The sequence below is a fragment of the Phasianus colchicus genome, chromosome 31, assembly GCF_987193195.1.
Source record: "Phasianus colchicus chromosome 31, bPhaCol1.hap1.1, whole genome shotgun sequence".
In the NCBI taxonomy this organism is placed as follows: domain Eukaryota; kingdom Metazoa; phylum Chordata; class Aves; order Galliformes; family Phasianidae; genus Phasianus; species Phasianus colchicus.
This window is the reverse complement of record NC_143466.1, coordinates 3,448,745-3,475,359: the sequence shown is the minus strand read 5'-3', so window position 1 is coordinate 3,475,359 and position 26,615 is coordinate 3,448,745. Positions and strand designations below refer to the sequence as shown.

The following is a 26,615-nucleotide window of genomic DNA, read 5'->3' as shown; positions in this document are numbered from 1 at the left end:
GGGAAATCTCTAGGGTGCTATGGGGCAGGAAATAGGGGGCTGTGGGGCGCTATGGGGCGGCTTGTGGGGCAGGAGGAAGGGTTCTATGGGGCGCTATGGGGCAGGTAAGAGGGTGCTATAGGGCGCTATGGGGCAGCAGGCAGGGTTCTGTTAGGCTCTATGGGGCGCTATGGGGTTTTATAGGGCTGCATAGGTCTGTAGGATTCCATAGGGTTCTATAGGGCTCCATAGGATTCTATGGGATTTTGACAAAATCTATAGGGTTCCATAGGGTTCAATAGGGCTCTATAGGGTCTATAGGACTCCATAGGGTTCCATGGGGCTCCGTAGGGTTCCATAGGGTCTATAGGGTTCAATAGGGCTCCATAGGGTTTCACAGGATTCAATAGGGTTCCATAGGGTTCCATAGGGCTGTATGGGGTTCAATAGGGCTCTATAGGATTTATGGGGTTCTATAGGATTCTATGGGGCTCCATAAGGTTCCATAGGGCTGTATGGGCTCCATAGGGCTCCATAGGGCTCCATAGGGCTTTATGGGGTTCATAGGGTTCCATAGGATTCAATAGGGCTCCATAGGGTCCCATAGGGCTTTATGGGGTCCATAGGGCTCCATAGGGTTCCATAGGGCTCCATAGGGTCCCATAGAGCTTTATAGGCTCCATAGGGCTCCATAGGGTCCCATAGAGCTTTATAGGCTCCATAGGGCTCCATAGGGCTCCATAGGGTTCCATAGGGCTCCATAGGGTTCCATAGGGCTGTATGGGGTCCATAGGGTTCGATAGGGGTCCATAGGGCTTTATAGGTTCCATAGGGCTCCATAGGATTCAATAGGATTCCATAGGATTCAATAGGTTTCCATAGGGCTTTATGGGCTCCATAGGGCTCCATAGGATTCAATAGGGTTCCGTAGGGTTCCATAGGGTTCCATAGGGCTTTATAGGTTCCATAGGGCTCCATAGGATTCAGTAGGGCTCCATAGGGCTCCATAGGGCTTTATGGGGTCCATAGAGTTCCATAGGGCTCCATAGGATTCAATAGGGCTCCATAGGGCTCCATAGGGCTCCATAGGGTTCCATAGAGTTCCATAGGGCTTTATAGGTTCCATAGGGCTGTATGGGGTCCATAGGCTTCGATAGGGGTCCATAGGGCTTTATGGGGTCCATAGGGCTCCATAGGGTTCCATAGGGCTTTATAGGTTCCATAGGGCTCCATAGGATTCAATAGGGTTCCGTAGGGCTGTATGGGGTCCGTAGGACTCCATAGGGTCCCATAGGGCTCCATAGGGCTGTATGGGGTCCATAGGGTCCCATAGGGCTCCATAGGGCTGTATGGGGTCCGTAGGGCTCCATAGAGTCCCATAGGGCTGTATGGGGTCCATAGGGTCCCATAGGGTCCCATAGGGCTCCATAGGGCTGTATGGGGTCCATAGGGCTCCATAGGGCTCCATAGGGTCCCATAGGGCTCCATAGGGTGCCATAGGGTCCCATAGGGCTGCATGGGGTCCTTAGGGCTCCATAGGGTCCCATAGGGCTGCATGGGGTCCCTGTGCTCCGCAGACGCACCCGCGGGCTCCCGGAGCCGCGCCCGCAGTTGGCCCAGCGCCCTGCTGAGGTTTCGCAGCGTCCCCTCCAGCCGGGCGTTTTCCCCCCGCAGCCCCCGCAGGGCTTCCCCCAATTCGAAGGCGGCCCCCAAACCCGCGCCCCACAACGCGCCCCACAGCAGCCACAGCCCGACCGCCCCGCAGCGCCCCATGGCTGCGAGGTGGGGGGGGGGCGGGGGGGTGGGAGGGAGGGGATGGGGGGTGGGAGGGACCGCACGGGGCGGGGGGGGCGTGGAGGGACCGCAGCGCCCCATAGGGACCGGCAGGGAACTGCAGCGCCCCATAGAAATCCTACAAGGAGCCACAGAGACCCACAGCGCCCCGCAGTGGCCGCACTGGGAACAGCAGCGCCCCATAGGGACTCTATGGGGAACTATGGAGAACCACAGCGCCCCGCAGTGGCCATACAGGGAACTGCAGCGCCCCGTAGAGGCATTACAGGGAATAGCAGCGCCCCATAGGGACCCTATGGGGAACCATGGAGAACTACAGCGCCCCGCAGTGGCCATACAGGGAACTGCAGCGCCCCATAGGGACCCTATGTGGACCCATAGAGACCCACAGCGCCCCATACAAGGACCCTAAAAGGATCCATAGAAACCCTACAGGGAACTGCAGCACCCCATAGAAATCCTACAAGGACCCACAGAGACCCACAGCGCCCCGCAGTGGCCGCACTGGGAATAGCAGCGCCCCACAGAGATCCTACAGGAACCCATAGAGACCCACAGCGCCCCATGGAGACCCTACAAAGACCCATAGAGACCCACAGCGCCCCATGGAGACCCTACAAAGACCCATAGAGACCCACAGCGCCCCATACAAGGACCCTACAAGGATCCATAGAAACCCTACAGGGAACTGCAGCGCCCCATAGGGACCCTATGTGGACCCATAGAGACCCACAGCGCCCCATAGAGACCCGATAGGGACCGATGGAGACCCACAGCGCCCCATAGAGATCCGACAGGGACCCATAGAGACCCACAGCGCCCCATACAAGGACCCTACAAGGATCCATAGAAACCCTACAGGGAGCAGCAGCGCCCCATAGGGACCCTATGGGGAACCATGGAGAACTACAGCGCCCCACAATGGCCATACAGGGAACTGCAGCGCCCCATAGGGACCCTATGTGGACCCATAGAGACCCACAGCGCCCCATAGAGACCCGATAGGGACCCATGGAGACCCACAGCGCCCCACAGTGGCCGCACTGGGAATAGCAGCGCCCCACAGAGATCCTACAGGAACCCATAGAGACCCACAGCGCCCCATGGAGACCCGACAGGGACCCATAGAGACCCACAGCGCCCCATAGAGATCCGAGAGGGACCCATAGAGACCCACAGCGCCCCATACAAGGACCCTACAAGGACTCATAGAAACCCTACAGGGAGCAGCAGCGCCCCATAGGGACCCTATGGGGAACCATGGAGCCCCACAGCGCCCCACAGTGGCCATACAGGGAACTGCAGCGCCCCATAGGGACCCACAGCGCCCCATAGAGATCCTACAAGGAGCCACAGAGACCCACAGCGCCCCACAGTGGCCGCACTGGGAACAGCAGCGCCCCATAGGGGCCCTAACCGCTGTTAATTACCGACAGCTAATTATCGGATCGATAATTAATGAACGAAATGACGAAATCACCCCCGCAGCCAATCGCGTGACGCGATAAGAATAGTTCCGCCCCTTCAACCAATAGCAGAAAGGCTTCGTGCTAAGTCACGCCCCCCCAGCCAACCGCGTGGCGCGATCAGAATAGTCCCGCCCCCTCAACCAATAGAAAAGGCTTCGTGTTAAGCCACGCCCCCCAGCCAATCGCGTGAAGTTGCAGTATGTCCCGCCCCCCGACCAATCGCAGGAAGGCTTCGCGTAAAGCTACGCCCCACAGCCAATGGCGTGAACGAGTCACCGTAGATCCCGCCCCCCGACCAATCGCGGAAAGGTTTCCCAGTAAAGCCACGCCCCACAGCCAATCACGACAAGGAACTGTAATACAACTCGCCGCCCGGCCAATCGCAGGAAGGCTTGACGTAAAACCGCGCCCGCCCCCCCAACCAATCACCACCCTCCAGAACGCTTCCAGTTCTCCCAGTACGAACCCCAGTACTCCCAGTATGGCCCCGGGCCTCCCAGTATGGCCCCAGTATGGCCCCACTCCCCCCCCAGACCCATCAGGCTCAGTCCTCCCAACGCCCCCCCCCCCCCCCCCCAAATCCCAGTGCTCCCAGTATGGCTGCGACCTCCCAGTAGAGCTCCCAGTGCTCCCAGTACCCCCCCCCCATCGCCCCCCTCCCTCCCAGTACTCCCAGTACCCCCCCCCATTCAGATCCTCCCCTCTCTCCCCCCCCCAGTGCTCCCAGTACTCCCAGTACCCCCCCCATCTCCCCCCCCCCATTCAGATCCTCCTCTCCCACCCCCCCCCTTTACTCTCAGAGCTCCCAGTGCTCCCAGTTCCCCCCCCCATCAGCCCCCCCCACTCCCAGTCCCCCCAGTACCCCCCCATCTCCCCCCCCCATTCAGATCCTCCTCTCCCCCCCCCCAGTGCTCCCAGTCCCCCCAGTCCCCCCCCCCATCGCCCCCCCCCCATTCAGATCCTCCTCTCCTCCCCCCCCCCCGCACTCTCAAAGCTCCCAGTGCTCCCCTCCCCGTCGCCCCCCCCCTCCCCCTCGCCCCCCCCCGCCCCCCCCCCCGCCAAACACGGCCGTTTCCATAAAGCCCAAACCAACGTCCCCGCCCCCCCCACGGCCCCCAACACCCCCAGCAGCAAAACGCCGTGGCTGACAGCCGGGGGGGGGGGGTCGGGTTCTTCCAATCCAGCGGGGAGGGGAAAAGAGGGGGGGGCGCCGGGGGGGGCGTGGCTGTGGGGGAGAGGAAAAGAAGGGGGGGTGGTTAATGGGGAGGGGGGGGGAGATGGGGGGGGGATCAATGGGGGGGGATGGGGGGGATTCCGGTGGGGGGGGGGGGTGTGTGAGAAAAGGGGGGGGGGCCATGGGGGTGTTGGGGGGGGGGCTGTGGGGAGGGGAATAGGAGGGGGGGGGCATGGAGGGGTTGGGGGGGGGGCTGTGGGGGGGGGGATGGGGGGTTAAAGGGGGGGGTGAATGGGGGGAGATGGGGGGAGATTGGGGGGGGCTCCGGGGGGGGGGTCTGTGGGGAGAGAAAGGGGGGGGGTCAATGGGGGGGAATGGGGGGGTCTATGGGGGGGGGGTCTATGGGGGGGGAGAGGAAAAGGGGGGGGGCATCGGGGGGTTGGGGGGGGGCTGTGGGGAGAGGAAAAGTGGGGGGGTTAACATGGGGGGGGGGTGAATGGGGGGAGATGGGGGGAGATTGGGGGGGGGGTCTATGGGGGGGGAGAGGAAAATGGGGTGGGGGGCAATGGGGGGGGAAATTGGGTGGGAAATGGGGGGGGCTGTGGGGAGAATAAGAGGGGGGGGCAAGTCGGCGGATGTTTGGGGGGTTTTAGGGGGGGGTTATGGGGTGATGTTGGGGCGGGGGGGTCCCCGGGGGGGGGGTGATGGGGGGGGGTCGTTACCGTCGGTGCACCGCAGGCGGTCACAGCCGGGATACCGGGGGGGGCGACCCCGCAGCGCCCCCCAGTGGCGGCGCAGCGCCGCCAGCAGCCGCGAGGCGTTGATGGGCGCCGTGCGGACGCAGCCCGACGGGTCCTTCGGTTGTTTTTTTTTGGGGGGGGGGGGGGGGGGGTGGAAGGTGAAGACCCCCGCCCCCCCCCCCGAGGCTTCTTCAACCCCCCCACCCCCTCCCACACCTCCCACCACCATCAGACCCCCCCCCGAGTCTCCCCAAAGACCCCCATCCCCCCCCAACCCCCTTCTAAAGACCCCCACCCTTCCCCAACCCCCCCGCAGACCCCCCCCAAAATCCCCCCAAGACCCCCCAACCACCCTCAAGACCCCCCCCTCCCCAAAGACCCCCAGCCCCTCCCCACCCCCCCAAGACCCCCTCATTCTCCCCGCAAACCCCTCCCAGCCCCCCCCCCAAAGATCCCACCCCCCCGACCCCCCTAAAAGACCCCCAACCCTCCCCAAAAGCCCCCCAACCTCACAAGGACCCCCAGACCCTCCCAGCCTTCCCCAAACGCCCCCCACCCCCCAAAGACCCCCACTCACCCTCAAGACCCCCCCCCAAATCCCCCCCAAAGACCCCCAACCCTCCCAACCCCCCCCAACCCCCCCCAAACGCCCCCAACCCCCCACAAAGACCCCCAACCATCCTCAAATCCCCCTCGACCCCCCCCTAAACACCCCTCCAACCCCCCCCAAAAACCCACAGACCCTCCTAACCCCCCCCCCAACCCCCCTCCAAGCCCCCCCAGACCCCCCCCAAAGACCCCCAGACCCCCCCAACCCCCCCTCAACCCCCCCAGATGCCCCCAACCCCCCACAAAGACCCCCAACCATCCCCAAATCCCCCTCAACCCCCCCCTAAACACCCCCCAATACCCCCCCAAAACCCCCAGACCCTCCTAACCCCCCCTCAACCCCCCTCCAAGCCCCCCCAGACCCCCCACCAAAGACCCCCATCCCCTCCCAACCCCCCCAGACCCCCCCACCCCCCCCAAAGACCCCCAGACCCCCCAAACCCCCCCAAACGCTCCCAACCCCCCCCAAAGACCCCCAACCACCCTCAAATCCCCCTCGACCCCCCCCTAAACACCCCCCAATACCCCCCCAAAACCCCCAGACCCTCCTAACCCCCCCTCAACCCCCCTCCAAGCCCCCCCAGACCCCCCCCAAAGACCCCCAGACCCCCCCAACCCCCCCAACCCCCCCCGGACGCTCCCAAACCCCCCCCAAAGACCCCCAACCATCCTCAAATCCCCCTCGACCCCCCCCAAACATCCCCTAACCCCCCCCAGATCCCCCCAGACCCCCACCAAAGACCCCCATCCCCTCCCAACCCCCCCAGACCCCCCCACCCCCCCCAAAGACCCCCAGACTCCCCAAACCCCCCCAACCGCTCCCAACCCCCCCCAAAGACCCCCAACCACCCTCAAATCCCCCTCGACCCCCCCCAAACACCCCCCAAAACCCCTCCAACCCCCCCCCCCCAAAGCCCCCCCCCCAAATTTTCGCCCCCCCCCCCCACCTGAATCCCGCACTCCTCCACGAACTCCACCTGCGCCGCCGCCGCCCGCAGCAATGGGGCCAAACCCCCCCCCGCGACCCCCGCCATGCGGCTCAGCGCCCGCCCCCCAAAATGCAGCGCCCAAAGGTCCTGGCAGGGGGAGTCCTAAATGGGGGGGGGGGGGCAAATGGGGGGGGGGGTCAGATCGGGGGGGGTCTTGGAATAATAGACCCCTATTATGGGGGAGGGGGGGGGACCCAAGGTCCTGGCAGGGGGGGAAATGGGGGGGGGAATTAGATGGGGGGGGTCCTGGAATATTATGGGGGGGGGGGGGGGCAAAGGTCCTGGCAGGGGGAGTACTGAAGGGGGGGGGGGGGCAAATGAGGGGGGGGTCAGATCAGGGGGGGTCCTACAATAATAGACCACTATTATGGGGGAGAGGGGGGGCCCAAAGGTCCTGGCAGGGGGAGTACTGAATGGGGGGGGGGCAAATGGGGGGGGTTGCCGATCGGGGGGGGGTCTTGGAATAATAGACCCATAGTATGGGTGAGGGGGGCGGACCCAAAGGTCCTGGCAGGGGGAGTCCTAAATGGGGGGGGGGGGCAAATGGGGGGGGGGGGTCAGATCGGGGGGGGGTCTTGGAATAATAGACCCCTATTATGGGGGAGGGGGGGGGGAACCAAAGGTCCTGGTAGGGGGGGAAATGGGGGGGGGGAGTAAGAAGGGGGGGTCCTGGAGTAATATAATGGGGGGGGGGGGCAAAGGTCCTGGCAGGGGGAGCCCTGAAGGGGGGGGGGACACATGGGGGGGAGGTCCTGAAATAATAGATCCCTATTATGGGGGGGGGACCCAAAGGTCCTGGCAGGGGGGGAAATGGGGGGGGGATTAAGATGGGGGGGGTCCTGGAATAATGTTATGGGGGGGGGGGGGGGCAAAGGTCCTGGCAGGGGGAGTCCTAAATGCGGGGGGGGGCAAATGGGGGGCCGGTCAGATCGGGGGGGGGTCTTGGAATAATAGACCCCTATTATGGGGGAGGGGGGGGACCCAAAGGTCCTGGCAGGGGGAGTCCTAAATGTAGGGGGGGGGACAAATTAGGGGGGGGTCAGATGGGGGGGGGGGGGCTATAATGGAAGAGAGGCCTATAATGGGGGGAGGGGGGGAGTTAAAATAGTAGGGGGGGGGTCCTATGGAGGGGGGGTCCCTAAAATAAGGGGGGGGATCCTATAGTGGGGGGGAGCCTAAAATAGAGGGGGGGGCTAAAATAGTGGGGGGGGGGTCACAAAATAGGGGGGGTCCTACGGGGGGGGAGGGGTCTATAATGGAGGAGGGGCCTATAATGGGGGGGGGGGCTAAAATAGTGGGGGATAAAATAGTGGGGGGGGGGTCACAAAATAGGGGGGGGCACAAAATGGGGGGGGGCACAAAATAGGGGGGGGGTCCTATGGGGGGGGGGCCTATAATGGGGGGGGGTGCTAAAATAGTGGGGGAGGGGGTTCCTAAAATAAGGGGGGGGGGGTCCTATAGCGGGGGGGGGCTAAAATAGTGGGGGGGGGTCCTAAAATAAGGGGGGGGGCTCACCGGCTCCAGGTTGTACGGCATTGGCACGGAGTAATCCTGCAGCAGCCATGGGGTCTGGGGGGGGGGGAAACGGGGGGGGGGGGCACAAATGAGGGGGGGTCCGGGGGGGGCTGGGTGGGTTTATAGTGGGGGGGGGTTGAGCATTGAAGGTGGGGGGGGGGAAAGGGGGATGGTGGGGTTTTTTTGGGGGGGGTCGCAGATTGAGTGCTTTTTATTTCGGGGGGGGGGAAGGAGGAGGAGGGGGGCAGACCTTTTTTTTGGGGGGGGGTCGCAGATTGAATGCTGTTTATTTCGTGGGGGGGGGGGGGAAGGGAAGGGGGGGGGGTTCCGAGGGTGAAGTGCTTTATTTGGGGAGGGTCGCCTTCCCTGCTTTGTGGAGGGGGGGGGGGGGGCAGGGTGAACTCCTTTATTTTTTTTTGGGGGGGGGGGGCTATGGGAATTTCTTTGGGGGGGGGATCTGGTTTTTTTTCGGAGGGGGGGGGAGCCATCATGGGGGGGGCGTGGGGGTCTTTGGGAGTGGGGGGGGGGGGGCTGTGGGGGTAGGTGGGCGATTTTTTTTTTTTTTTTTGGGGGGGGGGGTGGGGGTCGCCCCTCCCCCCCCCCCCCCCGCACCAAGGCGTCGAGCCGCGCGCCGAAGCCGCTCCCGATGGGGTCGAATTGGAACGCGCATGCGCCGGCGGAGGGGGGAGCTAACAGGAACCATAGAGTCGCGAAGAGCGGAGGCACCACCTGGGGGGGTGGGCGGGGCCGTGACGTCACGGTGACGTCACCGCCGTGAGTTCGGTGGGGGGGGGGGGGTGGGGTGGGGGAGAGACCCTGACTTACGTGCGCCGCCACACCGTGGGGGGCCATAGAGTGGGGAGGGGGCGGAAGTTCGGCGGCGGAGCAGAGCGCCCACCCGGAAGTGGGGGAGGAGGAGAGAGCGCCCCCAAGCGGGGCGGTGGCGTTGGGGGGGGGGGTTTTATAGAGAGAGGCGCAGCGATTCGTTGGAGGAATGGAAGGGGCGGGGTTTATTGAGGGGGGCGTGGCTATTCTGAGATGGGCGTGGCGTTTTGAGGGGGCAGGCGACGGCTCGAAGTCACGTGAGGGGGGCGGGGCAATGCGGGGTGGGCGTGGTCAGGAGGACGAAGGGGGCGTGGTCACGGGAGGGGGGCGTGGCTTCAAGCCCCTCCCCCCCAGCCAGGCAGCCAAAGGCAGCGGCGTCGGGTGCAGCGCAGCTCCAATTCATAGGGGGCACCGGGGGGGGGTTCCGAATCTTCTTCCGGCCCCCCCAGGACCCCCCCGGGTGGGATCCAAAAGCGAGGGGAACGCCAAGAGGGGGGCGACTGTGGAGCCTATGGGGTCGAGAAGGGAATGGGGGGGGGGAGGGGGGGCGAAGGAGGGTTGCGAATGATGTGGGGGGGATCTGATGCCCCCCCCCCCCCTCAATGCCCCCCCCCCGGTGTCGCACATCCTCCCCATTTCTCCCCCAAACGCCCCCCCCCACCCGCCCCCTCTGCATTTTACAAATGCCTCCCAGGACCCCCCCCCCCCCTCCATGCCCCCGCATCCTCCAAGCTCCCCCCACCCCCCATGACCCCCCCCCCACGTCCTTTCCCCCCCCCAATACCCCTTCTCATGTAACCCATGCTCCCCCTTTACCCCTCCCCCCGTGGCCCCATATCCTCCATACTGCCCCCCCCATGACCCCCCCCCCCCCGGACCCCTCCATCTCTCCCCCCCCACCCAATACCCTCTCACATCCCCTGTCCCCATCCCTCTCCCCCCCGTGCTCCTCCATTCTCCCTCCTCTAGACCCCCCCCCCCCAAATTGTGTCCTTTCCCCCCCCTCCTCTTCTCACCGTGCCCCCCCCGCACAACCACAGCGCATCGGGGCGGTGCGGCTCCAGCAGCATGGAGGAATCCTCAGCCCCCCCCGGCAGCACAGAAAAGACCCCCCCGGGCATTCCCGCAGCCACCAACGCCTATAAGAGATGTGTGTGTATGGGAGGGGGGGGAGGGGGGGCGTCAAGGGGTCCCAATCGGTTTGGCGGAGGATATGGGGAGGGGGGGCAGGGTGAAAATTAGGGGATTTGGGGGGGATTATTATGAAGAATCTGGGGAGGGGGGGGGGGTCACAATGGGGCAACGAGAATCATAAGGGAGGGGGGGTTTAATGGGTTTGGGGGGGTTATGAGGGATGGTGGATAGGAAGGGATCTGGGGTGGGGGGGTCACCCACTCGGCCTATGGAGACAATTGGAATTCTGATTGGGGGGGGGGTCTTAATCGGTTTGGGGGGGGTATGGGGAGGAATGGGGATTTTCATAGGGGTGGTAGAAGGGTATGGGGGGGGCGGGGGGGTCCCAGGGGGGTGATAGGGAACCCCATGGGGTGGAATGGGAGGGTCCCATGGGTGCGGGGGGTCCCATGCGGGGAGGAGGGGGGGGTGTCCCATTTTGGGGGGGGAGGGGCGGGGGTCTCCCCACCTTCTGCAGCCGATGGGCGGGGCCGAGCCCAGGGGGCGGGGCCAATAGCACGACTCCATTGCCCAGGGCCAAAAGTGGGGGGAGGAGCTCCAGAGCCCGCCGAAGGGGGCGGGGCCCGCTCCAAGCCACGCCCACCACGCCCACCGGAACCCGCGTCACCACGGCCCGCCCACCGGGCACCTCCTGGAGGGAAAATTGGGGGGGGGGAGGGTGTTAAGCCACGCCCCCAGCTCGGCCACGCCCCCATATTCATATCTAGCCCAGCCCATTGGTCACACCTATTGATTGGGACACGCCCCTTCACTTAGCCCCGCCCCTCAGTCAAGCCAAGCCCCTCCCAAGCCCCGCCCCCCTGCGGGCTAACCCCGCCCTCCCATTGGTCTCAGCCTCGTGGCTCCGCCCCCCCAACAAACCACGCCCTCAGGCCTCTACCCCGCCCACTATGGGCTGATCCCGTCCTCCCATTGGTCCAACCCACTTGGCTCCGCCCCCCTCCTTCAAACCACGCCACATTTAGCCCCACCCCCCCACCCTATTGGTTGCATCCTCTTGGCTCCACCCCTTCTCTCAAACCACGCCCCCCAGCACTTTGCCCCGCCTACTGTAGGCCTCCCATTGGTCCGATCCTCTTGGCTCCGCCCCCACCCTCAAACCACGCCCCCACCCACCATCCAGCCCCGCCCACATCCCAGCCCCATTCATTCAGCCTCTCCCATTGGCTCCACCCTTCCTCTGACCCCGCCTACCCTCCCTCCGCCCCGCCCACAACCCCACCCCTCCGCCCCTCCCATTGGTCGCCGCCCACCTTCACGGCTCCGCCCCCCAACTCCACACGCCCCGCCCACCGCCGAAGCTCCGCCCTCAACCTCTCCGTGGCTCCGCCCTCCAGCGCCGAAGCTCCGCCCCTCAGCACCCGAGCCCGGACCCCCCCGGGCAACCGCGCCCACCTACGGGGTGGGGGTCAGAATGAGGTGCTGGGGGGGGACACCCCATTAACCCCCCCACCCCACAACCCCCCAGTGCCCCTCGTCGCCCCCCCAGTGGGCCCCATATTTCCCCCAACCCAGTGCCCCCCCCCTCCCCGCCCCCCCACTGCTGCCCTGGCGCCCTTTATTGCCTCCCCCCCCCCCCCACTCTATGACCCCCCAGTGCCCCCCTCCCCCCAATCCCCTAAGTGCCCCTCATTGTCCCATTTCTCCCCATTGTGCCCCCCCCGTACCCCTCATTACCCCCCCACTGCCCCCTCACTCACCCCCTCCGTGCCCCCCCCATTGCCCCCCATTATCCCCCACTGCCCCCCCCCAGTGACCCTTATTCTCCCCCCCCTCATTGCCCCCCCCTTAAGTGCCCCCCCATTGCCCCTCACTCCCCCCCCAGTGACCCCCATCACCCCCCGAGTGCCCCCCCACTCTGTGCCCCCCCGTGACCCCATTGACCCCCCGTTTTCCCCCCAACTGTGCCCCCCAATGCCCCCCATTAAGTGCCCCCCCATGCCCCTCACTCCCCCCCCACAGCCCCCCCAGTGACCCCCATTACCCCGAGTGCCCCCCCCCGTGACCCCCCCATACCTCCAAGTGACCCCCATTGCCCCCCCATTGTCCCCCATTACCCCCCAATTCCCCCCCCGTACCCCCCCATGCCTCCCAATGACCCCCACCCCCCCATGTCCCTCATTGCCCCCCCCATTAAATGCCCCCCCCACAGCCCCCCCAGTGCCCCCCATTACCCAATTCCCCCCCCCCGTGCCCCCCCACGCCTCCCAAAGACCCCCACCCCCCCCGTGTCCCTCATTGACCCCCAGTACACCCACTTTGCCCCCCCCCCAGTGCCTCTCATCGCCCCCCCCCCCGTCAGTACCCCAAACACCCCCCCTTTTGTGCCCCCCCACCCCCTTATTGCCCCCCCCCTCACCCCCCCACGGCGCTCCTGGCGTTCCCAATGGCAGCAGCGACAGCTTTGGGGTCGGCGATGGCACCCATGGGGTCACTGTAGGGTTTTTTTGTTTTATTTTGGGGGGGGGGGTCCCCCAATTTATTTATGGGGGGGTCCCCAACATCGCTCTTTTAATAGGGGGGGGGGGGGTCCCAAGGGGGCAGGATTGCTAAAGGGGTTTGGGGATGGGGGGGGGGGGATCCTCAAGATTTAGGGGTAATGCCCCTAAATTTAGGGGGGGGGGCTACATTTATTTATGGGGGGGGGGGGGGGCAAGATCGCTTTTATATTGAGGGGGGGTCTCAGGTTTGGGGAGGGGTCTCAGGTTTGGAGGCAGCAGAGCCACGGTGGCCTTGGGGGGGGGGGGTCTCACGTTTTGGGGGCTCCCACATTCTTTGAGGGGGGGTCCTCAAATTTTATGTGTGTGTGGGGGGGGGGGGGGTCACTTTCGGGGGTCCATCTCCTGGGGAGATGGGGGCGATTTTTTTTTGGGGGGGGGGGTTTCATTACCTGAGCCCCTCATGCAGGAACATTGCAGGGGGTTCCTTCTCCCCCGGGGGGGGCTCCCAGGGGGGGCTCATAAATTCCATCATTGCCTTTTTTGGGGGGGGGGGGGGGGCTACATCAGTCCATTGCCCCCCCCCCCCACCTGAGAGGCCCCCTCCCCAAAGCCCCCCATTAAAGATCCAGGAACGCCCCAACCCCAATCCCAGTCCTCCAACTCCTAATCTCAGTCCTCCAATCCTAATTCCAGTCCTCCAACCCCAATCCCACTCCTCCAACCCTAATCCCGGTCCTCCAACCCTAATCTTGGTCCTCCAACTCCTAATCTCGGTCCTCCAACCACAATCCCAGTCCTCCAACTCTTAATCCCAGTCCTCCAACCCTTAATCCCTGTCCTCCAACCCTAATCCCGGTCCTCCAACTCCTAATCTCGGTCCTCCAACCCCAATCCCAGTCCTTCAACCCTTAATCCCAGTCCTCCAATCCTCATCTCAGTCCTCCAACTCCTAATCTCAGTCCTCCAACCCCAATCCCAGTCCTCCAACCCCAATCCCAGTCCTCCAACCCTAATCCCAGTCCTCCAATCCTCATCTCAGTCCTCCAACACCTAATCCCAGTCCTCCAACCCCTAATCCCGGTCCTCCAACTCCTAATCTCGGTCCTCCAACCCCAATCCCAGTCCTCCAATACTCATCTCAGTCCTCCAACCCCAATCCCAGTCCTCCAACTCCTAATCCCAGTCCTCCAATCCTAATCCCAGTCCTCCAACTCCTAATCCCAGTCCTCCAACCCCTAATCCCTGTCCTCCAACCCTAATCCCGGTCCTCCAACTCCTAATCTCGGTCCTCCAACCGCAATCCCAGTCCTCCAACCCCTAATCCCAGTTCTCCAATCCTCATCTCAGTCCTCCAACCCCAATCCCAGTCCTCCAATCCTAATCTCAGTCCTCCAACCCCAATCCCAATCCTCCATCCCCTAATCCCAGCCCAGCCCCCAATCCCAGTGTCGTCCCCCCCCCCCCCAGATTCACCCCCCACCTCTCCCAGCCCCCCCCCAAATCCCCCAGCCCCCCCCATGTCCCCCCTCCCCCCCCCCCACCTCGACGCCATCTTCGCCGCCCCCCCCCACGCAGCCCCCCATGGGGTCCAGCAGGTGCAGGGCGTTCAGCCACAACAGCTCCACGGGCAGCCTGAGGGGTCAGAGGTCACAGGGTCAAAGGTCACGGGGTCAACGATCATGGGGTCAAAGGTCAAGGGCCGTGGTGTCAGGGGTTACAGGGGCAGGAGAAAGGAGCAAAGGAGGGTTAAAGGTTATAGGGTCAGTATGGGGTCAGGGGTTATGGGGTCAGGATTTGGGGTCAGGGGTCATGGGGTCAAAGATCATAGGGTCAGGATATGGGGTCAGAGCTCGTAGGGTCAGGATATGGGGTCATGGGTTATGGGGTCAGAGGTTGCAAGGTCTGCATATGGGGTCAGGATATGGGGTCAAGGGTCATGGGGTCAGGGGTTATGGGGTCAGGAATTGTGGGGTTAAGGGTTATGGGGTCAAGACACAGGTTAGCATATAGGGTCAGGAATTGTGGGGTCAGGAGTTACGGGGTCAGGAATGGGGTTAGCACATAGGGTCAGGAGTTGTGGGGTCAAGGGTTATGGGGTTAGCACATAGAATCAGGATTTGTGGGGTCAGGACTTATGGGATCAGGACATGGATTAGGATATAGGGTCAGGAATTGTGGGGTCAAGCGTTATGGGGTCAGAGTCCCTGTGTTCAGAATATAGGATTGGAATCCTTGGGGTCAGGACGCGGGGTCAGCACGTAGGCTCAGGAATCACAGCGTCAAAAGTTACGGGGTCAGAATATGGGGTCAGGGGTCACAGGGTCAGGGGTCACGGGGTCAAAGGTCACCTCTCAGCCACGTGCAGCGCCTGGCTGAGGTCCTGAGCCCAGACTGAAGCAGCGCAGATGTGGGGCAGCCGCGCGGCCACCGCGATGGCATCTGTGGGGCAGCGCACGGCCAGCAGCGCCAGCAGCGGCCCCATAACCTGGGGGGGGGGGGGGCCATGGGGTCACGACCCCCCCCCCTCAAAAATACCTGAGTCCCACCAACAGCCCTGCCCAGGATGCCCCCCCCCCCACCGCCCCACAGATCCATAGGACCCAGCCAGCCCCATAAAAATCCCATAGCCCCCCCCCCCCTCATCCCAGTCCCATAAGACCCCCCCACACCATAGAAACCCCATAGGACCACCCCCCCAACAAAACCCCATAAGACCCCCCCCATGCCATAGGACCCCCAGCCCCATGGAAACCCCATAGGATCCCCCCAACCCCATAAAAATCCCATAGCCCCCTCCCCAACACAGCCCTATAGGACCCCCCCCTCACCATAGAAGCCCCATAGGACCCCCCCCCCACAATCGAACCCCATAAGACCCCCCCACACATTAGGACCCACCCACCCCCATAAAAATTCCATAGCCTCTCCCCTCCCCACAACACAGCCCCCTAAGACCCCCCCCCAACAAATGACCCCCAGCCCCATAAAAACCCCATAGAATCCCTCCAGCCCCATAAAAATCCCATAGCCCCCCCCAACACAACCCTATAGGACCCCCCCCTCACCATAGAAGCCCCATAGGACCCCCCTCCAACACAACCCCATAAGACCCCCCCACACCATAGAAACCCCATAGGACCCCCCCACACCATAGGACCCCCAGCCCCATAAAAACCCCATAGAATCCCTCCAGCCCCATAGAAATCCCATAGCCCCTCCCCCCCCACAACACAGCCCTATAGGACACCCTCACACCACAGAAACCCCATAGGACCCCCCCAACACAACCCCATAAGACCCCCCCCACGCCATAGGACCCCCAGCCCCATGGAAACCCCATAGGATCCCCCCAACCCCATAAAAATCCCATAGCCCCCCCCCCTCATCCCCTCCCCTCAATGCAGCCCCATAAGACCACCCCACACAATAGGACCCCTGCCCCATAGAAACCCCATAGCCCCCCCATGAAAACCCCATAGAATCACCCCCCAACCCCAATAGAAATGTATAGGAATCCCCCAACCCCATAAAAGTCCCCATAGCCCTCCCTCTCTATAAAAACCCCATAGGACCCAACACAGCCCTATAAGACCCCACCACACCATAGGACCACCAGCCCCATGGAAACCCCATAGGATCCCCCCAATCCCATAAAAATCCCATAGCACCCCCCCCCACCAAACACAGCCCCATAAGACCCCCCCCCACCATAGAAACCCCATAGGACCCCACCACACCATAGGACCACCAGCCCCATAAAAACCCCATAGAATCTCTCCAGCCCCATAAAAATCCCATAGACCCCCCCAACACAACCCTATAGGACCCCCCCACACCATAGAAGCCCCATAGGACCCCCCCACACCATAGGACCCCCAGCCCCATAAAAACCCCACACAGTCCCTCCAGCCCCATAAAAATCCCATAGACCCCCCCCCCCCAAACAGCCCCATAAGACCCCCCCACATCATCTGACCCCCCAGCCCCACAGAAACCCCATAGAAACCCCACAGGACCCCCCCAACACAACCCCATAAGACCCCCCCCCACACCATAGCACCCCCCCCCAGCCCCATAAAAACCCCATAGAACTCCCCCCTCCCCCCCCAGTTCCACAACCGCCCCATAAGACCCCCCCCCAATAAAAAAAAAACCCATAGGACCCCCCCTAATCCCATAGGACCGACCCCCCCAGAACCTCCCCCTCCCCAGATCCCAGACCCCCAGGACCCCCCCCCCAAAAAAAAAAACCCTCCAGAACCCCCCCCCCCCAAATACCCCCCCCCAAAATCCTCCTCATCGCCCCCCCCCCAAACAAAACCCCTCCTGACAGTCCCCCAAAGCCCCCCCCCCCATCCCTCTCCCCTACTTTTAGGGTCCCCCCCCCCATTTTTAAGACCCCCCCCCCTTTTTAGGACCCCCCCCCACACCCACCATCTCCCGGATGCATCGTGAGGTGGGGGCCACCCCTGTGAGCAGCGTGGGGGGGTCAAATCGACCCCCCCCGGACAGGTGGGGGGGCAGCGGTGCCTGAAAGACCTTTTTTTTTTTGGGGGGGGGACAGAGAAAAAAATGGGTGACCCCCCCCCTCAATGTGGGTCTGAGACCCCCCCCCCCATCCCCCAATGTGCCCCCAAAGTCTGCGTGTCCCCCCCCCCAAACCCCCCCCCCATTCCTGTGCCCCCCCCACCCCCCTTGCCCCATAAAAGCCCCACAGGACCCCCCCCAAACAAATCCCATAGAATCCCCTTCCCCCCCCCCCATAAAACCCCATAGCCTCCCCCCCACCCCACAAAAATCCCATAGAAACCCCCCCCCCATAGATACACATAGAAGTGTATAGGAACCCCCCCACCCCATAAAAACCCCATGGAACCCCCCCCACAATAGAAACCTATAGGACCCCCCCACCCCATAAAAACCCCACAGAATCCCCCCACCCAAATAGAAATGTATAGGACCCCCCCCACCCCATAAAACCCCCCCATATCCCCCCCATCAAAACCCCAAAGCCCCCCCGCACCCCATAGAATCCTCTCCCCCCCCCATAAAAACCCCACAGGCCTTCCCCCATAAAAACCCCATAGGATCCCCTTTCCCCCCCCATAAAACCCCATAGCCCCCCCCCAACCCATAAAAACCCCATAGAATCCCCTTCCCCCCATAAAAACCCCATAGAATCCCCTTCCCCCCCCATAAAACCCCACAAGACCCCCCCACAAAAACCCCACAGGCCCCCCCTCCATAAAAACCCCATAGAATCCCCACCCCCACCCCATAACCCCCCCCCCCCATAAAACCCCATAGCCCCCCCCATAAAAACTCCATGGAATCCCCTTCCCCCCATAAAAACCCCACAAGACCCCCCCTCAAAAACCCCATAGACCCCCCTCCATAAAAACCCCATAGAATCCCCACCCCCACCCCATAACCCCCCCCCATAAACACCCCATAGCCCCCCCCCCCCCATAAAAACCCCATAGAATCCCCTTCCCCCCCCATAAAAGCCCCATAGCCCCCCCCCCACCCCATAAAAACCCCATAGAATCCCCTTCCCCCCCCATAGAAACCCCATAGCCCCCCCCCCATAAAACCTCATAGCCCCCTTCTCCATAAAAACCCCATAGAATCCCCTTTCCTGCCCCCCCCATAAAACCTCATAGAATCCCCTTCCCCCCCCATAAAAGCCCCATAGCCCACCCCCCACCCCATAAAAACCCCATAGAATCCCCTTCCCCCCCCCATAAAACCCCACAGAATCTCCCCCCCCCATAAAAACCCCATAGAATCCCCACCCCCCCCCCCATAACCCCCCCCCCCATAAAACCCCATAGCCCCCCCCATAAAAACTCCATGGAATCCCCTTCCCCCCATAAAAACCCCACAAGACCCCCCCTCAAAAACCCCATAGGCCCCCCCTCCATAAAAACCCCATAGAATCCCCATAGAAACCCCATAGCCCCCCCCCCCATAAAACCTCATAGCCCCCTTCTCCATAAAAACCCCATAGAATCCCCTTTCCTGCCCCCCCCATAAAAGCCCCATAGCCCCCCCCCACCCCATAAAAACCCCATAGAATCCCCTTCCCCCCCCCATAAAAGCCGCATAGCCTCCCCCCACCCCATAAAAACCCCACAAGACCCCCCCACAAAAACCCCACAGGCCCCCCCTCCATAAAAACCCCATAGAATCCCCACCCCCACCCCATAACCCCCCCCCATAAACACCCCATAGCCCCCCCCCCATAAAAACCCCATAGAATCCCCTTTCCTGCCCCCCCCATAAAACCCCATAGAATCCCCTTCCCCCCCCATAAAAGCCCCATAGCCCCCCCCCACCCCATAAAAACCCCATAGAATCCCCTTCCCCCCCATAAAAGCCCCATAGCCCCCCCCCACCCCATAAAAACCCCACAGAATCTCCCCCCCCCCAATAAAACCCCATAGCCCCCCCCACCCCATAAAAACCCCACAGAATCTCCCCCCCCCATAAAAACCCCATAGAATCCCCCCCCCCCCCATAACCCCCCCCCCCCATAAAACCCCATAGCCCCCCCCATAAAAACTCCATGGAATCCCCTTCCCCCCATAAAAACCCCACAAGACCCCCCCTCAAAAACCTCATAGCCCCCTTCTCCATAAAAACCCCATAGAATCTCCCCCCCCCATAAAAACCCCATAGAATCCCCTTTCCTGCCCCCCCCATAAAACCCCATAGCCCCCCCCCCATAAAACCCCATAGAATCCCCTTCCCCCCCCATAAAAGCCCCATAGCCCCCCCCCACCCCATAAAAACCCCATAGAATCCCCTTCCCCCCCCCATAAAACCCCACAGAATCTCCCCCCCCCCAATAAAACCCCATACCCCCCCCCACCCCATAAAAACCCCATAAAATCTGCCCCCCCCCCTTACCTCCGCCCCCTCCTCCCTGGCCGCCTCCACCACTTCCTCGAGGGGGGGTCGCCCCACCCGGTGCGGGGGGGGGTCGCGTTGTTGGGGTCCCATTTTTGGGGGGGGGTCCCCGACCCCCAGCCCCCCCAGCCGCTCCCGCAGCCGTTGGCGCAGCGCCGCCTCCACCCCCTCCTCAACCAGAACCACGCAGCCCCCCCGCGGGAACTATGGGGGGGGGGGGGGAAAGTTGGGACCCCCCCTCAAATAACCCCGGATCCTTCCATTGCCCCCAGCCCCCCCCAAGCCCCCCCCCAAATCCCCCCTCCACCTCCAGACCCCCCCCCAATTTTTCCCTAGGACCCCCCACCTCCAAAACCCCCCCGTGACCCCCCCCCATTTTCCCTCTAAGACCCCCAAACCGCCCCCCCCAAACACAAACCCCCATAAGACCCCCCCCAATTTCCCCCTAAGACCCCCAAGCCCCCCCCCAAAATCCTCCACCTCCAGAACCCCCCTGTAACCCCCCCCATTTTCTCACTAAGACCCCCAAGCCCCCCCCCAAATCTCCCCCCCACCTCCAGACCCCCCCCCCGAATTTTTCCCTAGGACCCCCCACCTCCAAAACCCCCCAGTAACCCCCCCCATTTTCCCTCTAAGACCCCCAAACCGCCCCCCCCAAACACAAACCCCCATAAGACCCCCCCCAATTTCCCCCTAAGACCCCCAAGGCCCCCCTCCAGACCCCCCCCCCCATTTTCTCCCTAAGACCCCCAAGCCCCCCCCCAAAATCCTCCACCTCCAGAACCCCCCCCCAATTTTTCCCTAGGACCCCCCACCTCCAAAACCCCCCCGTGACCCCCCCCCATTTTCCCTCTAAGACCCCCAAACCGCCCCCCCCAAACAGAAACCCCCATAAGACCCCCCCCAATTTCCCCCTAAGACCCCCAAGGCCCCCCTCCAGACCCCCCCCCCATTTTCTCCCTAAGACCCCCAAGCCCCCCCCCAAATCCCCCCTCCACCTCCAGACCCCCCCCCAATTTTTCCCTAGGACCCCCCACCTCCAGAACCCCCCCCGTGACCCCCCCCCATTTTCTCTCTAAGACCCCCAAACCGCCCCCCCCAAATCTCCCCCCAACACAAACCCCATAAGACCCCCCCCAATTTCCCCCTAAGACCCCCAAGCCCCCCCCCCCAAAATCCCCCCTCCACCTCCAGACCCCCCCCTTGACCCCCCCCCCAATTTTTCCCACCAGGACCCCAGAGCGCCCCCCAACTCCAGAACCCCCCCAGGACCCCCCCAAATCCCCCAGGACCCCCCCAGATCCCACCCACCAATGCCGGGGGGGGGGTCCCCAACCCCCCCCCCATCCCCAGAGACCCCATTTCTCCCCCCCAGGACCCCCTCCAGGAACCCCCCCACCCAGGACCCCCCCCCCAAAATCCCACCCTCCCTCACCCCCCCCCCACCCCCAGAGACCCCATTTCCGTCCAGGACCCCCCCCCCCAAAATCCCACCCACCAATGCCGGGGGTCCCCAACCCCCCCAGACCCCCCTCATTTCCCACCCAGGACCCCCCCCAAAACCCCCAGGGCCTCCTCCAGGACCCCCCCCCCTGGACTCCCCCCCCAAATCCCACCCACCAATGCCGGGGGGGGGTCCCCAATTCCCCCCAGACCCCCCTCAGTTCCCACCAGGACCACCCCCCAAATCCCACCCCCCAGGAGCCCCCCACCCAGGACCCCCCCCCAATGCCTGTGGGGGGGTCCCCAACCCCCCCCGCACTCCCCCCGCACCCCCCCCCTTATCCCCAGAGACCCCATTTCTCCCCCCCAGGACCCCCTCCAGGAACCCCCCCACCCAGGACCCCCCCCCCAAACTCCCACCCTCCCTCACCCCCCCCCCACCCCCAGAGACCCCATTTCCGTCCAGGACCCCCCCCCCAAAATCCCACCCACCAATGCCGGGGGGGGAGTCCCCAACCCCCCCCAGACCCCCCTCATTTCCCACCCAGGACCCCCCCCCCAGGACCCCCCCCAAATCCCACCCACCAACGCCGGGGGGGGGGTCGCCACCCCCCCCACGATGGCGGCAGCAGCGCTGTCCAGGTCGGCGGAGTCGAGGACGATGACAACAACGCGACCCCCCCGGGACAGGGACAGCTGTGGCCCCCCCGGATCCGGAGACCCCCAAGACAAATCCCCCAGGTCCTGAGGGGGGGGTGGGGGGTGGTTAATATGGGGGGACAACCCCATAGGGAGACAACGGGACCCCTAAAAACCCCACCGGACCCCAAAACCCCATAGAGATCTCCAAAACCCCATAAGGAACCCCAAAACCCCATAGGAACCCAATGGGATGCCACGGGACCCCAAAACCCCACAGAGGTCCCCAAAACCCCATAGGAACCTCAAGAACCCCATAGGAACCCAAGAGGACTCCAGCGGACCCCAAAACCCCATAGAGATGCCCAAAACCCCATAGGAACCTCAAAAACCCTATAGAAACCCAATGGGATGCCATGGGACCCCAAAACCCCATAGGGAACCCCAAAACGCCATAGGAACCCAATGGGATCGCGTTGGACCCCAAAACCCCACAGAGGTCCCCAAAACCCCATAGGAACCTCAAAAACCCCATAGGAACCCAATGGGACCCCATCGGACCCCAAAACCCCATAGAGGTCCCCAAAACCCCATAGGAACCTCAAAAACCCCATAGGAACCCAATGGGACCCCATCGGACCCCAAAACCCCATAGAGGTCCCCAAAACCCCATAGGAACCTCAAAAACCCCATAGGAACCCAATGGGACCCCATCGGACCCCAAAACCCCATAGAGGTCCCCAAAACCCCATAGGAACCTCAAAAACCCCATAGGAACCCAATGGGACCCCATCGGACCCCAAAACCCCATAGAGGTCCCCAAAACCCCATAGGAACCTCAAAAACCCCATAGGAACCCAATGGGACCCCATCGGACCCCAAAACTCCATAGAGATCCCCAAAACCCCATAGGAACCTCAAAAAACCCATAGGAACCCAATGGGACTCTGTGAGACCCCAAAACCCCATAGAGGTCCCCAAAACCCCATAGGAACCTCAAAAACCCTATAGAAACCCAATGGGACGCCATGGGACCCCAAAACCCCATAGTGGTCCCCAAAACCCCATAGAGGTCCCCAAAACCCCATAGGAACCTCAAGAACCCCATAGGAACCCAAGAGGACTCCAGCGGACCCCAAAACCCCATAGAGATGCCCAAAACCCCATAGGAACCTCAAAAACCCTATAGAAACCCAATGGGATGCCATGGGACCCCAAAACCCCATAGGGAACCCCAAAACCCCATAGGAACCTCAAGAACCCCATAGGAACCCAATGGGACTCTGTGAGACCCCAAAACCCCATAGAGGTCCCCAAAACCCCATAGGAACCCAATGGGACCCCATCGGGATCCCCAAAAACCCCATAGGGTCATGGGGGGCAATATGGGGTCATGGGGGGGCAATACGGGGTCATAGGGACAATATGGGGTCACGGGGGGCCAATATGGGGTCATGGGGGTCATAGGGGTCACGGGGGGCAATATGGGGTCGTGGGGGGCAATATGGGGTCATGGGGGTCATAGGGGTCACGGGGGCAATACGGGGTCATGCGGGGGACAATGTGGGGACATGGGGGGTCTTTGGGGTCACGGCGGGGCAATATGGGGTCATAGGGGCAATATGGGGTCATAGGAGGGCAATATGGGTCATGGGGGCAATACGGGGTCACGATGGGGCAATATGGGGTCATGGGGGCCATAGGGGTCATGGGGGGCCATAGGGGTTACAGCAGGGCAATGTGAGGTCATGGGGGGTTTTTGGGGTCACGGGGGTCAATATGGGGTCACGACGGGGCAATATGGGGTCATGGGGGGCAATACGGGGTCACGGGGGGTCATAGGGGTCACAGGGGTTGATACGGGGTCACAGCGGGGCAATATGGGGTCATGGGGGGGAATATGGGGTCATGGGAGGTCATAGGGGTCACAGGGGTTGAGATGGGGTCACAGCGGGGCAATATAGGGTCACAGGGGGGCAATATGGGGTCATGGGGGGCAATATGGGGTCATGGGGGGGCAATGTGAGGTCACAGGGGGGTCTTAGGGGTCACGGGGGGGCAATATGGGGAGGCAATATGGGGTCCTGGGGGGGCAATGTGGGGTCACGGGGGGTCATAGGGGTCACGGGGGTCGATATGGGGTCACGATGGGGCAATATGGGGTCATGGGGGGGAATATGGGGTCATGGGGGGGAATATGGGGTCATGGGAGGTCATAGGGGTTACGGGGGTCTCTTAGGGGTCACAGGGGTCAATATGGAGTCACGATGGTGCAATATGGGGTCATGGGGGGTCATAGGGGTCATGGGGGGGCAAAATGGGGTCACGGGGGGTCATAGGGGTCACAGGGGTTGATACGGGGTCACAGCGGGGCAATATAGGGTCATGGGGGGCAATATGGGGTCACGGGGGGTCATAGGGGTCACGGGGGGTCATAGGGGTCACGGGTGGGCCAATATGGGGTCATGGGAGGTCATAGGGGTTACGGGGGGCTCTTAGGGGTCACAGGGGTCAATATGGGGTCACGATGGTGCAATATGGGGTCATGGGGGGGCAAAATGGGGTCACAGGGGGGTCATAGGGGTCACGGTGGGGCAATATGGGGAGGCAATATGGGGTCCTGGGGGGGCAATATGGGGTCATGGGGAGGCAATATGGGGTCATGGGGGGCAATATGGGGTCATTGGGGGGGCAATATGGGATTACAGGAGAAACTTGGGGGGGGGGGTGCAGATGTTAGGATTTTTTTGGGGGGGGGGAGTTGTTTACCTGCCCATCCCCCAAAGCCACCAGGTGCCGAACGGGGGGGTGGGAGAGGAGGGCGCGGGGGAGGGGGGGGGCACCGCACACCACGTTCAGCACACCGGGGGGGAGCGGACCCCCCCCCTCTTTTAAAATGCTGCCCCCCCCGGCGCCCCCCCCCCCCGGCCATCTCTGCTAACAGCAGCGCTCCCAAAGCTGCTTCTGCTGGGGGGAGCAGCAGCACCACGGCTGTGTTACCTACGGGGGGGGGGGGCAAAACGGGGGGGGGGGGCTTCAGTGGACACCCCCCCCCCCCCCCCAACCCCCCTATAAAGAATGGATCCTTCATAGAGAAAAAAAAAAATATATATTGTCCCCCCCCATAGGACCCCCCCCCCCATTATGGGACCCCCTCCCCCACTACAAGACCCCCCCAATATTGGACCCCTCCCCCCCACTATGGAACCCCCCCACTATAGGACCCCCCCCCAATATTGGGCCCCCCCCCTCCCCCCCTGCAATGAACACCCATTGAGAACAGAACCCCCCCCCCCCCCCAATGAATAGGGTTACATAGAGGCCCCCCCCCCCCCCCCAAAAAAAAAGAATGGAGGGACCCCCTATAGAGCTCCCCCCCCCTCCAAAAAAATGAGGGACCCCACAGAGCCCCCCCAGCCCAAAAAATATGGAGGGACCCCACATAGAGCCCCCCCCCCCCAAAAAGAAAAATGGAGCAACCCCCTATAGAGCCCCCCCCCCAAAAAAATGAGGGGTCCCACAGAGCCCCCCCCAAGCCAAAAAATATGGAGGGACCCCACATAGAGCCCCCCCCAAAAAAAATGAGGGGTCCCACAGAGCCCCCCCCCCAAAAAATATAAAGGGACCCCATAAAGTGCCCCCCCCCACCATAAAGTGCCCCCCCCCAAAAAAAAGAAGAATGGAGGAACCCCTTATAGAGCCCCCCCCGCAAAAAAATGAGGGGTCCCACAGAGCCCCCCCCCCCAAAAAATATGGAGGGACCCCACGTAGACCCCCCCCCCATTGGGGTCTCTGCCCCCCCCCCCCATTTGTTGGTGGTGCCCCCCCCCCCCACTCACCCCCCGCCAGCAGCGGCGCCAACCTCCACAGCAGCCCCAGCAGTGAGCAGGGGGGGGCCACCACCAGCGCCACCACTCCTGGGGGGGGGAAAGGGGGGCTTTGTTACCTTCCAGGACCCTCCGCCATCTCCTTAAACGACCCTTCCCCCTGTTACCTTCCAGGACCTTCTGCCTGTCACCTTAAAAGACCTTTTCTGTGCCACCTTAAAAACCTCTTCCTGTTACCTTGCAGGACCTTTCAGCTGTTATCTTCAAGAACCTTCCCCCCATTACCTTCCAGGACCCTCCCCCACCTCCTTAAAGGACCCTTTCCCCTGTTACCTTCCAGGACCTTTCTGCCTGTCACCTTAAACCACCTTTTCTGTACCACCTTAAAAGCTCTTTCCTGTTACCTTCCAGGACCTTTTCTCTGTGACCCCCCTCCCCCCCCCCCCCCAACGGGACACCCCCCGCAATATGGGACCCCCCCCCACTATGGGACCCCCCCCCCAATATAGGACCCCCTACCCAAGATGGGATCCCCCCCCCCATAGGACCCCCCCCAATATGGGACCCCCCCCACTTTAAGACCCCCCCCCACTATGGGATCCCCCCCCCATTATGGGACCCCCCCACTATAGCACCCCCCCACTATAAGACCCCCCCCATAGGACCCTCCCCCAATATGGGCCCCCCCCCACTATAAGACCCCCCCCCCAATATTGTCCCCCCCCATAGGACCCACCCCCCCCAATATGGGACCCCCTCCCCCACTACAAGACCCCCCCAATATTGGACCCCTCCCCCCCACTATGGAACCCCCCCACTATAGGACCCCCCCCCAATATTGGGCCCCCCCCATAGGACCCCCCCCAATATGGGACCCCCCACACACACCATAAGACCCCCCCCAATATTGTGTGTCCCCCCCGCCATTATGGGACCCTCTCCCCCACTATAAGACCCCCCCCCAATATAGGACCCCCCCCCCACTATGGGACCCCCCTGCTATAAGGCCCCCCCCCCCACTATTGCCCCCCCCATAGGACCCCCCCCACTATGGGACCCCCCCCC

The 26,615-nt window shown here is 62.9% G+C and overlaps 1 protein-coding gene across 1 annotated transcript; it reads right to left on the bottom strand.

Annotated features, from left to right (window-relative positions):
* Window positions 1-4,316: 4,316 nt before the first annotated feature.
* ALDH16A1 (aldehyde dehydrogenase 16 family member A1) lies at window positions 4,317-21,803 on the bottom strand. The gene is made up of 16 exons (XM_090127623.1): window positions 21,670-21,803; window positions 19,642-19,845; window positions 17,164-17,268; window positions 15,078-15,214; window positions 14,271-14,361; window positions 13,179-13,264; window positions 12,648-12,722; window positions 11,542-11,683; window positions 10,737-10,919; window positions 10,111-10,233; window positions 9,095-9,603; window positions 8,882-8,998; window positions 8,270-8,323; window positions 6,713-6,856; window positions 5,139-5,271; window positions 4,317-4,467 (listed from the first exon to the last, which is right to left on the bottom strand). Exons 2-11 carry the CDS (start codon window positions 19,732-19,734, stop codon window positions 9,430-9,432), a joined length of 1,209 nt encoding a protein of 402 aa, XP_089983749.1. The 5' UTR covers window positions 19,735-19,845; window positions 21,670-21,803; the 3' UTR covers window positions 4,317-4,467; window positions 5,139-5,271; window positions 6,713-6,856; window positions 8,270-8,323; window positions 8,882-8,998; window positions 9,095-9,429.
* Between the last annotated feature and the right edge of the window lie 4,812 nt (window positions 21,804-26,615).

Excerpts from the sequence above, each read along its gene's own strand:
- ALDH16A1 (XM_090127623.1), bottom strand. The coding sequence starts at position 19,734 with ATGGGACCCCAACAACGCGACCCCCCCCCGCACCGGGTGGGGCGACCC. Across the intron at positions 15,215-17,163 it reads CACGATGCATCCGGGAGATG|GTTATGGGGCCGCTGCTGGC; the intron begins GTGGGTGTGGGG and ends CCCCCCCCCCAG. Across the intron at positions 14,362-15,077 it reads GCGCTGCACGTGGCTGAGAG|GCTGCCCGTGGAGCTGTTGT; the intron begins GTGACCTTTGAC and ends CTGACCCCTCAG.